The sequence below is a fragment of the Zosterops lateralis genome (assembly GCF_965231275.1).
Source record: "Zosterops lateralis genome assembly, chromosome: 5".
NCBI classification, from domain to species: Eukaryota; Metazoa; Chordata; class Aves; order Passeriformes; family Zosteropidae; genus Zosterops; species Zosterops lateralis.
The window spans coordinates 23,223,556-23,236,786 of record NC_139766.1 but is presented as its reverse complement, the minus strand read 5'-3'; the positions used below and the strand labels follow the sequence as shown (position 1 = coordinate 23,236,786).

Sequence of the window (13,231 nt, the reverse complement as noted above, 5' to 3'; positions counted from 1 at the left end):
AGTTTCCGTACAAACACAATCTTAAAGGTACTTGAAGTCTGGTTTCAAGAATTCACCAGGAAGGTGACAGGTGTCACCAACAGCTGTCTGGAAGGAGAGCAGGGCACCAAGCAGGGACCAGAGGGAACTCAGCTGACAGCGTTAAGGATTGCAGTATGACACAAGTACAAACTGAGCTTGTACTCCCGGGTTGGGTTTTTTTTGTGAAGGGTCTCCTGAATCACCGGCAATATTTGTGATATCGCACACTCGGTTTGTCTTCCCCCTCGTTCTCCAAGTCCAGCAATAACCAGCAAATCAGTAGATCGACAGAATCTAAACACCAAACAATATTTGAGAGTGGAGTCTTTTATTCGGCTTGACCAAGTTTATTCCTTTCCAGCGTTCAGTGGAAGAAAACATAGAAGATTTCATTAGAATTAATAATAATAAAAAGAAAGCAGTCAGTAGTAGAACACACCTAGTTAATTAATTCCCCGGGTTCTACTGGACTCCTGAATTCCGAGCTCTGCCCAGCCTCAGTGCATGGGAGAAAGCCCCATTAGAGGGACCAGACCCCGGCGCTGGGAAAGCCAGGGAGGAGGAGACTATTCCATGTTTATGGCCAGGACAGGCCCCTCAGCGCGGCGCCGGCCGGGCCTGCCGCCCGTTCGGGAGCCGTGTTTGCCTCAGGGCCCGACAGAGACGGGACTCATGGGCCCGGCACTGCTTTCCTGTCTGTTTGCACCCAGCAGTGCAGCCTGCCGGAGGGGCCCGGGCACTCGGGGCTGCACTCTGAGCTCCCGTTCCGGCCGGGGCAGCGCCCGAGGCCGCGGGGGCGGTTAAACCCCCGCCGCACGGAGGGGCCGCTGCCCCCGCACACGGACGGGCTCACGGGCGAGAGCGCCGGGCCCGGGGCGCGCTGGGGGCGGGCGGGCGGTCCGGGACCCCCAGCCCCGGCCCCGGGCACGCCCCCGCGGCCCCCGGCCCCGCCCGTCGCGGCGGTGACGGCAGCGCTCCGCGCCGGGCCGCGGGAGTTGGCGCCAAGGCGGGAAGATGGATCTGGGAGCGTCCCGCTAGGCACGGGCCCCGCGCCGCCATGGTGAGGGCTCCCCGCCGGGCCGGGCCGGGCCCGGCCGGGCCGGGTGTGCGGGGCGGGGGCGGCGCGCAGGGTCCCGCAGGGTCCCGCGGGCCGGGGGGGGCTGAGGGGCCGTGGGGCCCGGCGCGGGCTGAGCGAGCCCCCCGGGCGGCCCCGGTTGCGCAGCCCCGCGCGGTGCCCCGGCGGCTCCGGGGGGGAGAGGCCGCCCCGCCGCGCTCCCCCCGCAGGGACCGAGGCTTCCCGCCAGCCCGGGCCCGGGAAATGCCTTTGGTCGGAGCGGAGCGCGGCTGAGCCTCTCCGGTTTCTGTTTCCCCGGAAGGCGGGAGGGGAGCAGGGCGCGGGCCCGCCCGGGAAGGAATGCGGATGGGCGAAGCTGTAAAGCTGTGTGCCGGAGCGTGACCTCCTCTAATAACAGCAGCGCACACGGGGCCCTTCTGAGGCCGGGCTGGAGGGCGCGCAGTAGTTACAGAAAAACAATTCGGTGGGGGAAGAAAAGAGCTTGAAAGTCTGGACGTAGACAATTGTTTAGAGATAATGATGCAACTTGTTTATAGGTAATGATGCAGCCCTCCGTAGGATGTAAAGAGATTTTAAATATGAACATACACGTGTCCCTGTGCTTTCCAAAGTGCTGCTCGCCTGTGCAGTCACCATAAGATGGTATCCCCTTTTCATTTCTGGCTCAGAGGAGTTTGCTTTTATTCAGATGGAGTCTCTGTGCACATCTTTTACTGGCTTAACTGCAGATTTTATTTGCAAGTTAAGGTGCAACCCTAGTTTTGGACTTTCCAAAGAGTTTAAGCTTGTTCATAGCTTACACCCGGTGCTCTGCGATGGTGGGTGATACAGTCTGAGTCTTCTACTGTACTGACACAGGTCTGCCAGCACTAAGGCTCCTGGCACTGTTGAAATGTGATGTTTTCATGGTTTGTTTTGGGCAGGCTGATGACTTCAAATTTGTGTAAGAGGACAAATCTGCCTCTCCTGTGTCCCTGCTATCACCTTTTTAGGAAACTGGTCTTCTTGGAAGGCTTACTTCCTCCTTTCCCACCTTCCCAGAGCAAAGGCATTCTCCCTCTGTGTGATCTTCTGAATGTCACACCTGTCACAGTGTCTGGCCCTGTCCTAGTAGGGACAAAGACCACCACAGTGTACAAGTTGCCTCATCACATTCCCTTTTCAGTGCTGAAGTGACTGCTGAGCCATCTCTGCTGCAGCTGTGGAAATAGAGGCAAAAGTACAGTGATGTTAGTAATGGTGCAGCCTGTTCTGCTTGTGCAATGACAACATGAGCGTATTGCAAGTCAGAGTCACACCCTTGCAAACTTGTGTTGTGTAGTGCCGAGTGTGAGTGGCCCCTGTTAGCTTGCTTCTGCAGCATATTCTCAGCAGTGCAGAACTGATGTGTGCAGAGTTACACAACAAGCTGGTTTGTATTAGGGATTTATTTTTTCACCCAGATTAGTGGCCATGACCCAGTTCACCAGCAGCGAGCTACAGTGATACACCTGAGGGTAGGAATGCCCAGGAATAGAGGTTTCTTGAGTTTCTTCATGGCTGGAGCTGGAGCATCAGCTGTGATGCACTTAGGACTGTGATGCTGCTTGAAAAACTGCTGCAGTTACTACTGTCAGTAACTGTTCATTAAGTGTAGTTATCCAGGCATTATTACTGGTTTCACTGAAGTGATAGTATAAATCTGATTTTAGATAGTGCAACTGTTCTGGAAGTGCCAAGTGTCAGAGCTGATAAGTGGGCAAAACTTGCACTGAAGTAAACAGGCTGGAAAGAAATATGATTGTTTTAGGGCCCTCGTTGAGACACACAGAGTACCTGAAGTAAGGTGCAATACTTTCTGCTGCAGTCATTGAGTTAGGTTGGTGAACTTTTCTATCTTGTGTTTTGAGGTGCAGGCTGGATTATATGATGTTACTTTGGAAAGTATTCTGGGTTACTGAGCACTAGTCTTTGAGTTACCAGTCTTTGTACTACCTAATAAATGGGTTTCAGTTTCTGTTCGTGTTACTCTCCCCAATAAAACAGACATACAAATCTTTCAAGAGAAAACTTGCAGCCTGGCATGATTAATTACTGTGTCTTCTGTTACAGTGTAAGATGGAGGATCTGAAGCAGCAGTCAGAACAGGCAAGGACTAGATGGCACAGCCACACTACTCTAAGCTGAGCAGGAGCCAGCTTTTTAGGCCTTTCAGATGCCATGCATCAATTTCCCCCCTAACTGAGGGAGGGTAATCAGACATTCTTGGTTACAGCTCCTGCCTAGGTGGGACTGCTCAAAGTTATTCCTTGCTGATGCTGCTGCTGAAGCAGCCCTGGGGAGCCACACCAAGATAGCCTTGCCTGTGATAATTTTAGCCCTATGGGCAAGGGAAGAGCCATGCTGGTGAGTATGTCCAGGATACACAGGGCACATTGCTGTGTTTTTTGGGGACATGTCCTGGAAGGAAACTTGACAGTTCCACCTTTTCCTCATTGGAACGAGCGTAGATAAAAAGTGAACACACAGATTTTCCACCTGGTGGCCCTAAATATGTATGGGTGGCATAATATACCAATAGAAAGGTCAGTCAGAGTATGTTAAATAAGCTCAGGATGGAGGAAAGTGGTCCTGTCTGGGACCCAAGCTTGTATGATAGATACTTATGTGGCTTGATTTTTGCAATTAGTTATGCAATGAATTAATAATTTAACTGGCATGTCTTTACAAAGAGCATGAAAAATCTGTTTCATGATTCCTGGATAAAAGCTTCACTAAAAGGTAACTATTGTTGCCCTGAGGGATACTTTTCTCCCAAGCAATTCCCTATTCACTGTGTTATGTCAGCAAGGTTACCTTTTCCTCTGAGGAGCAGGATAGCTGAAGAAGATTGGTGAATTTATTGCTATAAATATTGAATATTGAAGAAGACTGTGCATAGATGTCAATCTTCCTTTGTAGCTTAGGGCTGTGTATTTTAAGTTTGTGTTTCATAAACCTTGTCTAAATCTTAAAGAATTCTAATATTATTGCCTAGTCTCAAAACACCGAAAGGTTCTGCAAAGCTTTTGCCAGAATTATGTACACTTTAAAACTGATTCCAGAACTAGAATCCAAACTCAAGGTCAATTAGAGGACAAATAGTGATTAATAAATCTTGCTAAAAAGAGAATAGCAAGAGAAGGCTATTGGAGAAGCCTATGCTGAAAAGCTTTAGAAATAAATTAAAGCAGACGTGGTTTTAAGCTGGACTAACCAATGTAATACATATTCCTTGCTACCACTTTTTTAGGTGTACAAGCTTGATGACTGTGATTTTGGGATACGTTCGTGTTCCCTCACGTAACAATTTCCAGGTAGCACAGAGGTTGGCAGAGCAAGGTAGATTTGCAGAGCATCTCGCTTAGTTAACAGTTTTTTGTGAAAAAACAGTAGAATGAAAAGAGCCTTACTGTTGATCGAAAATTAAATCCTCAAGTATTTTAAGTTTCAGAGTAACAACTGATTTTAAAAAAGAGAACTTTAAAATCACTTTATTTTGCAGCGCTGTATTAGTATTTAAATTATTTTACTACATAAAAGATCTTTTTTTTCTCTTGCCTATGTTACTTTAAGCCTAAAAAGAAGTCAGTAATAATGAGTATAATTGGGTAATTAAGTCCAAATATCTACTTGGAGACTTTTTAAATAGATGCTCTCTTCAGACCTATTAGCTATAGGTATTGGCAGTCAAAATTTCAGAGTTTATATAGTACTGCATTTATATTGTAGGAATATATGTAACATAGTAGAGTGTTGAAAATCTATGCTTCAAGGCATGAACTCCATGGATGGAAAAGTGTGAAGTTACATTGAGGAAGAATGATTTTCAATCTACCATTCGCTGAATTCATATTAATATATGCAGTTAAAACACAAAGAGCCTAAATTTTTACAGGAAACAACATTTCCAGTTCTAGAAAATTGTTTTAAGTGCACAAAATGAATCTATACTTGTCTCGTCTTCTGTTTATGCTTTCAAATTACATGTTCCGTTGATTTTAAGCCCTAAATCCAGACTGGCAGGAGTTGACTGTTAGAAAAAGTGACTCAAAGACCCCTTATTATCAGTCAGACTTGATGCCAGTTTTGTAAGAATGTACTACTTTACTTGTGGTTCCCTGTAATAATAAAGTGCCAGCTGAACTCCATGATAGGGAATAGTTCTCAGCTGTGGAGTCCTGAGCCCTCTCTTTTACCTGCTGTCTGTGATTTAGGCCACAGGAGGTACTTTCTTTCTTTAACATGGCTGCTAACCCTGGAGCTAGTGATACCCACCAGGTACCTCTTTTCTCAATTTCTTTTAATAAAACTGGATCGCTAGATTTTTAAAAGAGTAGTCAGATGTGATTTTGTGTGTACAATAGTGATTTTTTAAAAGTTTAAGCTCCAGCTGCTGATTTTACATTGTTAGAAAGCTTATTATGACTGTATTGTCATCAGGTACTAAAATAAGGTAACAAAATAGATCTTAGCATCATTTTTCTTTGTTTAAATTTTAAAAGCTTCTTGCTGGATAGTTTTTTAGTGAGCTGTAAGTTACTGTCTTAAAAATTTTTGGCAAGGTGGAAAATGCAGTATGTACCATTATTTCACTGTTTCAAGCTCCTGGTCCTTTTCTTTCTTTCTCCATGGGACACTATTTCATAGCTGTGTTAATAATTTTAGCTGTAGAAATACTTTGATTTAGGTTTGCGATAATTAATCAGAAAAAAATCTAATTATACATCTGTCTTAAGTCATGGGATTTCATTGCTCTGGGAGTTTGTCTTGCAGTGTGTATGGGTGAAGATGCCAACTAAGGAAGAAATTAATTTTTTTCATGATTCAAAGACTAGAGTCAGGTGGTGTGGGTGTGTGGGTAGCTACTTTTAACTATCTGGGCTTTGTTTTCTGAACTGTAAACGAAATTTCAAAGCCAATAAATGTAATGGAGCTGCTGAGAAGGCAATTTCACTGCATTGGTATTTTGTAGTGTGAAGAGCTGTCTGTATTTAAAAATTTATAAATCTATTTTCCCTTTTACTAGGATATCCGGAGATTCTTTGTACCTTCTGGAAAGCGACAGGAATGTGAGACTGTGAAAAAGAGTGAAAAAATCAAAAATGGTGAAGGACACTCAAGTGGGAGGAAGAGGGAAAAGGAGACTAAGGTTAGTTTTGCTTTTCATATTTATGAAGTGCTTGGTTTCTTTTCTCTGATGCTGGATTGTTTGTGTATCTAGGATTTTTTAAAGTCATGGTTCTTCTCATATACTAAAATAACAGATTATATGTCAGTTGTTTTTATAGGCATGGGAGGAAACTGTCACTTAAAATTAACTTCTAGCAGTAAAGCTATGTAGGGGGTGAAGAAAATTGCTGATTTAAAAGATTTGGTTTGTAGGACAAAGGTAGGTAAAAGTTATTATGGTTAAGTGTTAGTGTAAGAACAGTCTGATATATTTGAAGTTGTTCTGACTATTTGCCATAGTTCTCCAAGTAGATTTGCTAAAGTAATTTTTAGTCTAATAAACTCAAGGTTTGTGCCTCGTAGATGTGGACATATCGTAAAGGTGTCATGCTTACAAATGAGGCAAAAGTCTGTGGTGTAGTGCCTGCTGACCAGCTTTTTGAACACCTGTGCAGGAAACATGAACATTGTGTTTGTTGGGATCACTTCTCTAAACCTGCTGCAAAGACCAAATTCTTTAAAATGACAGATTAAAACTAAATTGGGGTCTGGTTTCAGACTGCTTTACATGTTAATCATCTGAGCTGTATAAAAAAGAAGGCAAAGGCTAAAGCTAGTTTTAAAGTCACTTAAAAAGTGGAAGAATTTCTAATAGGCTGGGATGTTTAATGTGAAATGTAATAGTTTAGAAGTAATATGCTATTTAAATAAGTATTCTGACTATGTAATTTCAATGTGGAAATTCTTCCTTGTTTTCTCCTTGCTGCATCTTTCCCCTTCCCATGCAGAAGTTAGCACAAGGCCGTTTGTAAATGTAATATTGGAAAATGAATAATTTCTGTTAGACTTTGTTTGAAACTCATAAATTTGAATGTATGACTGACTAAAAGCTGAGAGGATCTATTTAATGGTTGAACTAATGGACTGTTGCACTTAGGTGAATAATTCACCCAGTGATGATGATTCCAAACAAAAGCGGACAAAAAGGAAGAGAAGAATCATCTACGATTCAGGTAGTGTTCACAATTGTTTCTGAATATCCCTTTGTTTTTTTCCATCAGCATGCAATGTTGATTAGGTAAATTGTACATCTGAAAGTTTTTGTGGGTTGAGTTTTATAAACAGATCCTGTTCAGCAGTGAGGAGTAGTAGGAGTACAAAATTAATATATTGCTGCTACCTTTAAAGTACTGATATTGTTTGAAGATTTGGCAAGTTCTAACCTGTTAGTATTAGGAGAGAAAAAGAGAAATAGTGCTCTCAAGACTGAGTTCTGACCAAATTTTCATTTAGTCATTTATATGGTGGCTGGAAAGAGAAGCTATGCTCTGACCTTCCTACCATATGGGAGGAATATGGAGTCTTTTTGTCACTCAGCTGAATATATGTGAACACATGTTAACTGTTCCGTGATCTATTACTTAAAGCCTATGTGTATGTGGAGGAAATCTACATTTATGTTGTGGTCAAAACACAGATTCAGAAGAGGAGGTGCAGTCAGTGAAAAATTCCAAGAAGCCACCTGAGAAAAAAGCAGCTACTTCAAAACTTGGTAAAGTTCTAAAGCAGGATCCTGTTGTTTATATTTCAGAGACAGGTAATGGAAGAAATATATCATTACATGTTCACCTGAAATGGGGTGGGTTATGTTACAGTGGGATGGATTGTTTGACTGATAGACTTAAATGTGACCATAAAAACTAGTATCAAACAGAACATAACATAAATTATATTCTCCTTAAACAAGCTAACCAAAAATGCTTCAGAAGTTTAGCCTCAGGTACTGTAGAGTCTGGAGCAGAGTGAAAACTGAGGTGTTGTTGAGTAGTGCCTTGGGTTGATTTAAATAAGCATGTAGTTTAATGAGGCAGTGCTTCTTTGCTTAAGAGAATTCTGTAGATTTAGGGGAGGAAGTCAAGGAGGTACCTTTAATATAGTTTAGCTGCTCACTAGCATACTTTGAAATGACTGCTGGCTGAAGGTTATAGAACAGGGATTTTTATTTTAGTTGGTATATAACCTTCCATGTCTAATGTGGTATGTTGGTGACTAAAAAGTTCTTGAGTTTTGTCTTTTACTTCTCAACACAAACATTTATTTAGTCAGTGTCTGCAGTGGTTGCCTGTACTTCTGCACCCAGTCTGAGTTGGACTGAATCTGTAACTTCTGTCTTCTGCTTTCTGTATTTGTCTCTGGAGTAGAGTTGTTTACTGGCCACAGTACTTCCTGAAGAAATTGTGATTGAATTAACAGACTTGAATCCAAACCTGCTTTGATAAAACATGGTTTTTAAGTAACAGAATTTTAGTAGGGCTTCTGTAATCCCTCTTTGAGTTTTATTATACTTGTTTTGGAAGAGTAAACACTGTCACTAGGTATGGTAGTATATATATTCTTTTTTTTGGTAAGTTTATTGCTGAACATAAACATTGCCTCCCTATAATAATACCAAGCATTTTAAAAACAAAAAGGGATTGTTTGCTGCAGTATTACATTAGAAATGTGTCTCAACTGTTTTTTTTTTTTCCTATACCTTTCTTCTTCCTTGGGCTCTTTTCCATTTCTTAAGATACATTGTGCTTATTTTGCTTGTCTTAGGTAGATGACCTGACATACTGCTGTATCATATCAGATGTTCAAATGAGCTCAATTTTCCAAAATAACATTTTATTAATCTTATTTATCCTTTTACTCAAAGCTTTGTTTCCTTTGACAGTTTTTCCCACAATTCTTTCCTAATTAAATGGATCTTTAAAAGCATTTATCCCAGAATAGGTAAAGGATCAAATTCCTGGGGAATAAACAGCATATATTTAGGTTTATTATGCAATTCCATGTGGTGTAATCAGGTTTTTCTGCATAGGGATACCATGGAAACACTACTCAAGGTTATTAGTGAAATCCCCAGAAACCATGGGCTCAAGGTAACTCTTATCAAAAGAGTCTTAAGTACACACAGGTTTGATTTAACAGTGTATTTTAAAACAATGCCTTTATAACCCTGAGACATAATGCTTGAATTTTGTTTACATTTAATTTCTATAAATTGTTTCTTCAGCTTGATGGAACTGTCAAGCTGAGTGCATTTAAGTGGTATTGATACAGCAGTTGGCTTGAGATAAGTATGTTTTACCAGAATAGGAATATAGACATACAAATAGAAAAGGTCCTAACAAAATTTGTGGATGTTTGTCTTTTTTTTACTGTTGTGGAACTGAAAACTTAAATCAAGAATATGCTGCTTGGACTTAATCAAAAGTCAGAATCTCATTCTCAAAGGCTCTGTCCATGGCAGTGTTTGAAAGAGCCTTTGGGCATCAAGAAGGCAGTAGAAATTTGGTAGTTAATTGACTCAACCTATTTTTCAATTTAATTTTAATCTTTCTTCCTCTTGTTGCTTGAATTTCTTTTCAGCTGATCTGTATATCTGTGTGGGATACAGCTTTCTCCAAAAGTTGTTGTTCTCCAAAAGTTGTTTGGGGAAATCAACCTTTTGGATTGTATAAGAGTAGACTGATCTGGATTATTGTGTTGCTTTGTGAACAAGTTAATTTTAAAAGGCAAAAGAACAAAGCAAAAATAGTTGCTCTTTGTTTTTTTGATGCATTTAATCTAAATCAATATTTAGTTTAATGATGGCCAAAGATAAAACTAAGTTATTCTGCACTGCAACAAAAGGGAAAAAATAGCCTTTTTTTGTTGGTAGTACAATCTTAGGGGCTTGGGAAAAATCCAGATGTTCATTTTACTTGTTAAAATAATACTTGCACTGTTTAATGAATAGGGAACCTTGAGCTTTGTAGATGACCTGTGAGTGGGGTTTGTTGAACCTCATCTGGTTTCATCACAGGTGGCTATTTAGCAAGAATTTTGACCTTTTTCACTTTGAAGTGAATACTTAATCTTTCATATACATTGTGTAGAGGTAACCACATATATGTAGCAATTGCCTTGATGGCTTGAATATTTTTAAAAATAGAAAAGCCTTATTGCAGTGGTAGGCTGAATTATTTATAAAGGTAGAAAAACTGACATGGTAGGAACTGAGGAGGTCTGCAGGTTACTGGAAAATTGTTCCTTTACAGCTTAGAAGACAGGACAAAAAGAATAGCTTGTGAAGATCCTTGCTGAGTACAGACTCTTTTAATGTAGAGAATATTGGGGATGGGTAAACAAACCCAAACAACCTCAGACAAAAAATTAATTAAGTGCTAATACTGGTGGGCAAATAAATAGTCTCCACATCCAAGTATGGGTTCAAATGAGCAGCCGGCTGTCAGTGAATAAGCGTGTCTTTCACAGAAATATTTAGTGGCAAAATAAAATACTGTCACTGGCATTTCCTGGGTAGTACTTGTGTTCTACTTACAGAAAATGCTATACTTTAGTGAAAATGTGAGGAGGAGATAAATAGTAGTGTGTGTACCAACTTTCCTCTAAACTGTTTCATGAAAGGTCTGTTGAAAAGGTGTGGTTGAACCTAAGGGAGTTTTGAAATGCATTTGAGGAACAAGAAGCAGGAGTGGGTGTTGTAGAGGAGAATGTAAAAGTTACTAAGGAGTGAGCCTGTTTAAAATTGATTTGGTTAAGTTTTGGCTAAGTTTGTTCTACCAGCAGTAGAACATAAGGGTCACATAATGGTAAATGTGCTCTTGTACTCAAACTCTTAAGAGCTGAGGGGAGTGTTGTGTGAATATAGTGAATATATGATAGTAGTTAACTCCCTGAATAGGGGAGTAAGTGTAAACCAGAGGTGTGGATAAGGTAAAATATAATCTCATTCTTATAGAAGTGGTCTTTTTTTCTTTCTACAGAAACTAGGATAACAGCAATATTGAGAAATAAAGGTAATTCTGACTAAAAAAAAAAGTTTTCACTTATCAGAAGACATTAGAATTACTTGTCAGTCTGTATTTCAAACATGGCAAGACATGAAATAAAATTAATTTTCATTTAGTCTCTGTAGTGGCTCTTCAAGCTGTAGCTGCATTAGCTCAAGATGTTGCTGCTTTCCTCTGCCTGTTCCTATTCTCCATGCTGGAGACCTTTTTTCTCCCTTTCAGATCTCCTTATTGAGCTGCCAGAGTAACTGGTCTTAACGTGGTTAATCTGCTGGCTTAGTTCAAAATGTAAAAAGAGGGTTTATGTTTGGATTTTTTTCTACACTGATTCACGTTGTTTGAAAACAGAGTACTGTGTCCTGAGAGGCTCAGTAAGTTCAGCTGTCTGAGCTGCAGCTAGAAAACAATTAGCACATTTATACTTGCCTGGATTGCTTGAAGTTACTTTTTTTTTTTTTACTGTTTTGTAATTATTCACGTGGCATTACTGAATATTCCTGTCATGCAGGTAACTTCAGGCAATTCAACCAGAACGTGAAATTTCATTGCATGATGGGATTCAGATCTGCTTCTCTGAACTACTATTGTAGAAAAGTTACCTGCTCAAGTGAATAAAAGTTTCAATAATAATAAGCTGAAGTGAGTTAATGGACTGATCCCTTCTAATTGCTTGCTGAGGTAATACACACAGCTGTTTCTATACCAAGTGCAAGCATTTCATTTGGAAGGAGTTGCTGTAATTGATGGGTTTGCAGATTAAGATAATTTACTTTGGTTTAAGTATATTCACCCTTCTTGTGTATTTTAATGGTCCCAAAGCTAAGCATACAGACTTGGCTAACAATTTTATTTGGTACATAAGGATATCAAAGGCTATGTAGTTTGACACTTAAGTGTCTAACTCATGTTAGTCACCTGCATTTCAGTCTTGTATCCCTAAACCTTTTTATCTCAAAGTGAAAAATAAAGCAGAGGCAACTTTCTGAGGTTACCTTTTATAACTGGAAAATCTAAAGGTAAATTTGTTTCAGGGATGTAAAGGTGAAACGATACAGGTAAGCTTTATATTTTTATAACAGCACAGAACCTTGACATTTCAATGTAGGCCAAGAGCTAACAATTGTGGTTAAAAGTGCATGTTTGTAGTACATCTAAAATCAGTTAGCTTTTTGAGAAATGGCATGAAAAATCTAAAATGACATAATACCTAAGTTTTTTAATGTAGTTGCAACTACTAGCTTTTTTAATTGAGGGGAAAGAAAAAATACACTTTGCTAATCACACATAGCATCTGTTGTTTGGAAGGAGTTACAGAGCTTGAGTTGCAATAGACTTGCTGACTTTTTTGAGAACTGGTTATCTTAAAGGTAATCTTCTTAAAGCGTTACTTTAGACAAAAGATGAGAACAAAACTCAATCCTGCCAAGTGCTGGGAGTGTTGAATACTGACCTATAGATAGGTAAAGTAAATAAAGTCAATACTAGGACTGTAGACAAACTTTACTTTCTGCATCCTCAGTTTAGCTTAGACAGCAGTGCCTGTTGCTGGAGATGGTGGGTTCTGTAGGACAGGGACTGTTTTAAGTACTTGTGCAGAAGAGGTGTCATTGAAACTGAAAAATGTCCAGTATATTATCACTTTTTACAAGTAATGTAGATTTAATGATTTTAGGATGTAGTCCTTGAGCTTCATACAGAAATCCTTATGTAGTAGTTTACAAATGCCACTCAACATACGTCGTAATAAGTACAGGTTATTTATAATCTGTAGATACTCTGCCTGTATTTGGACAGGTATTTGTCTGTTGTATGACATCATAGTAAGAGGCTGTCCCTGCCTCAAATATTTTGTATTCTAAATAGAATAGAAACCAGAGAATTATATTCTCTAGTGATGAGCAACTCAACAGTACAGAAAAAATAAATTAGTAATTCTGAAGGCCGTCTGAGGATCTGTCCTATGCTGCTTGTTGCCATTGTCTCTGCCTGCAATAGATTGCTCCTTTTTTAGATTGGCTGAGGTAATTCCTGTACCCAAGCCTTTTAAAAGGATCTGAATTTACGTTTAAAACAGCCTTGATAATTTTCATCAGGCTCAGATAGG

General features: G+C 40.2%; 1 protein-coding gene across 3 annotated transcripts in view; it reads left to right on the top strand.

Moving 5' to 3' along the window:
- The first annotated feature begins 977 nt into the window (after positions 1–977).
- Positions 978–13,231, top strand: part of RFC1 (replication factor C subunit 1) — a 33,092-nt gene continuing 20,838 nt past the window's right edge. For 2 of the 3 annotated variants that reach the window (XM_083861420.1, XM_083861419.1), the window contains exons 1-4: positions 978–1,081; positions 6,144–6,266; positions 7,224–7,299; positions 7,764–7,883. In XM_083861420.1, coding sequence (XP_083717546.1) covers positions 1,079–1,081; positions 6,144–6,266; positions 7,224–7,299; positions 7,764–7,883 — 322 coding nt within the window. In that variant the 5' untranslated portion in view covers positions 978–1,078. The remainder of the gene's footprint in view (positions 1,082–6,143; positions 6,267–7,223; positions 7,300–7,763; positions 7,884–13,231) is intronic. The other variant, XM_083861421.1, reaches the window with a different exon arrangement.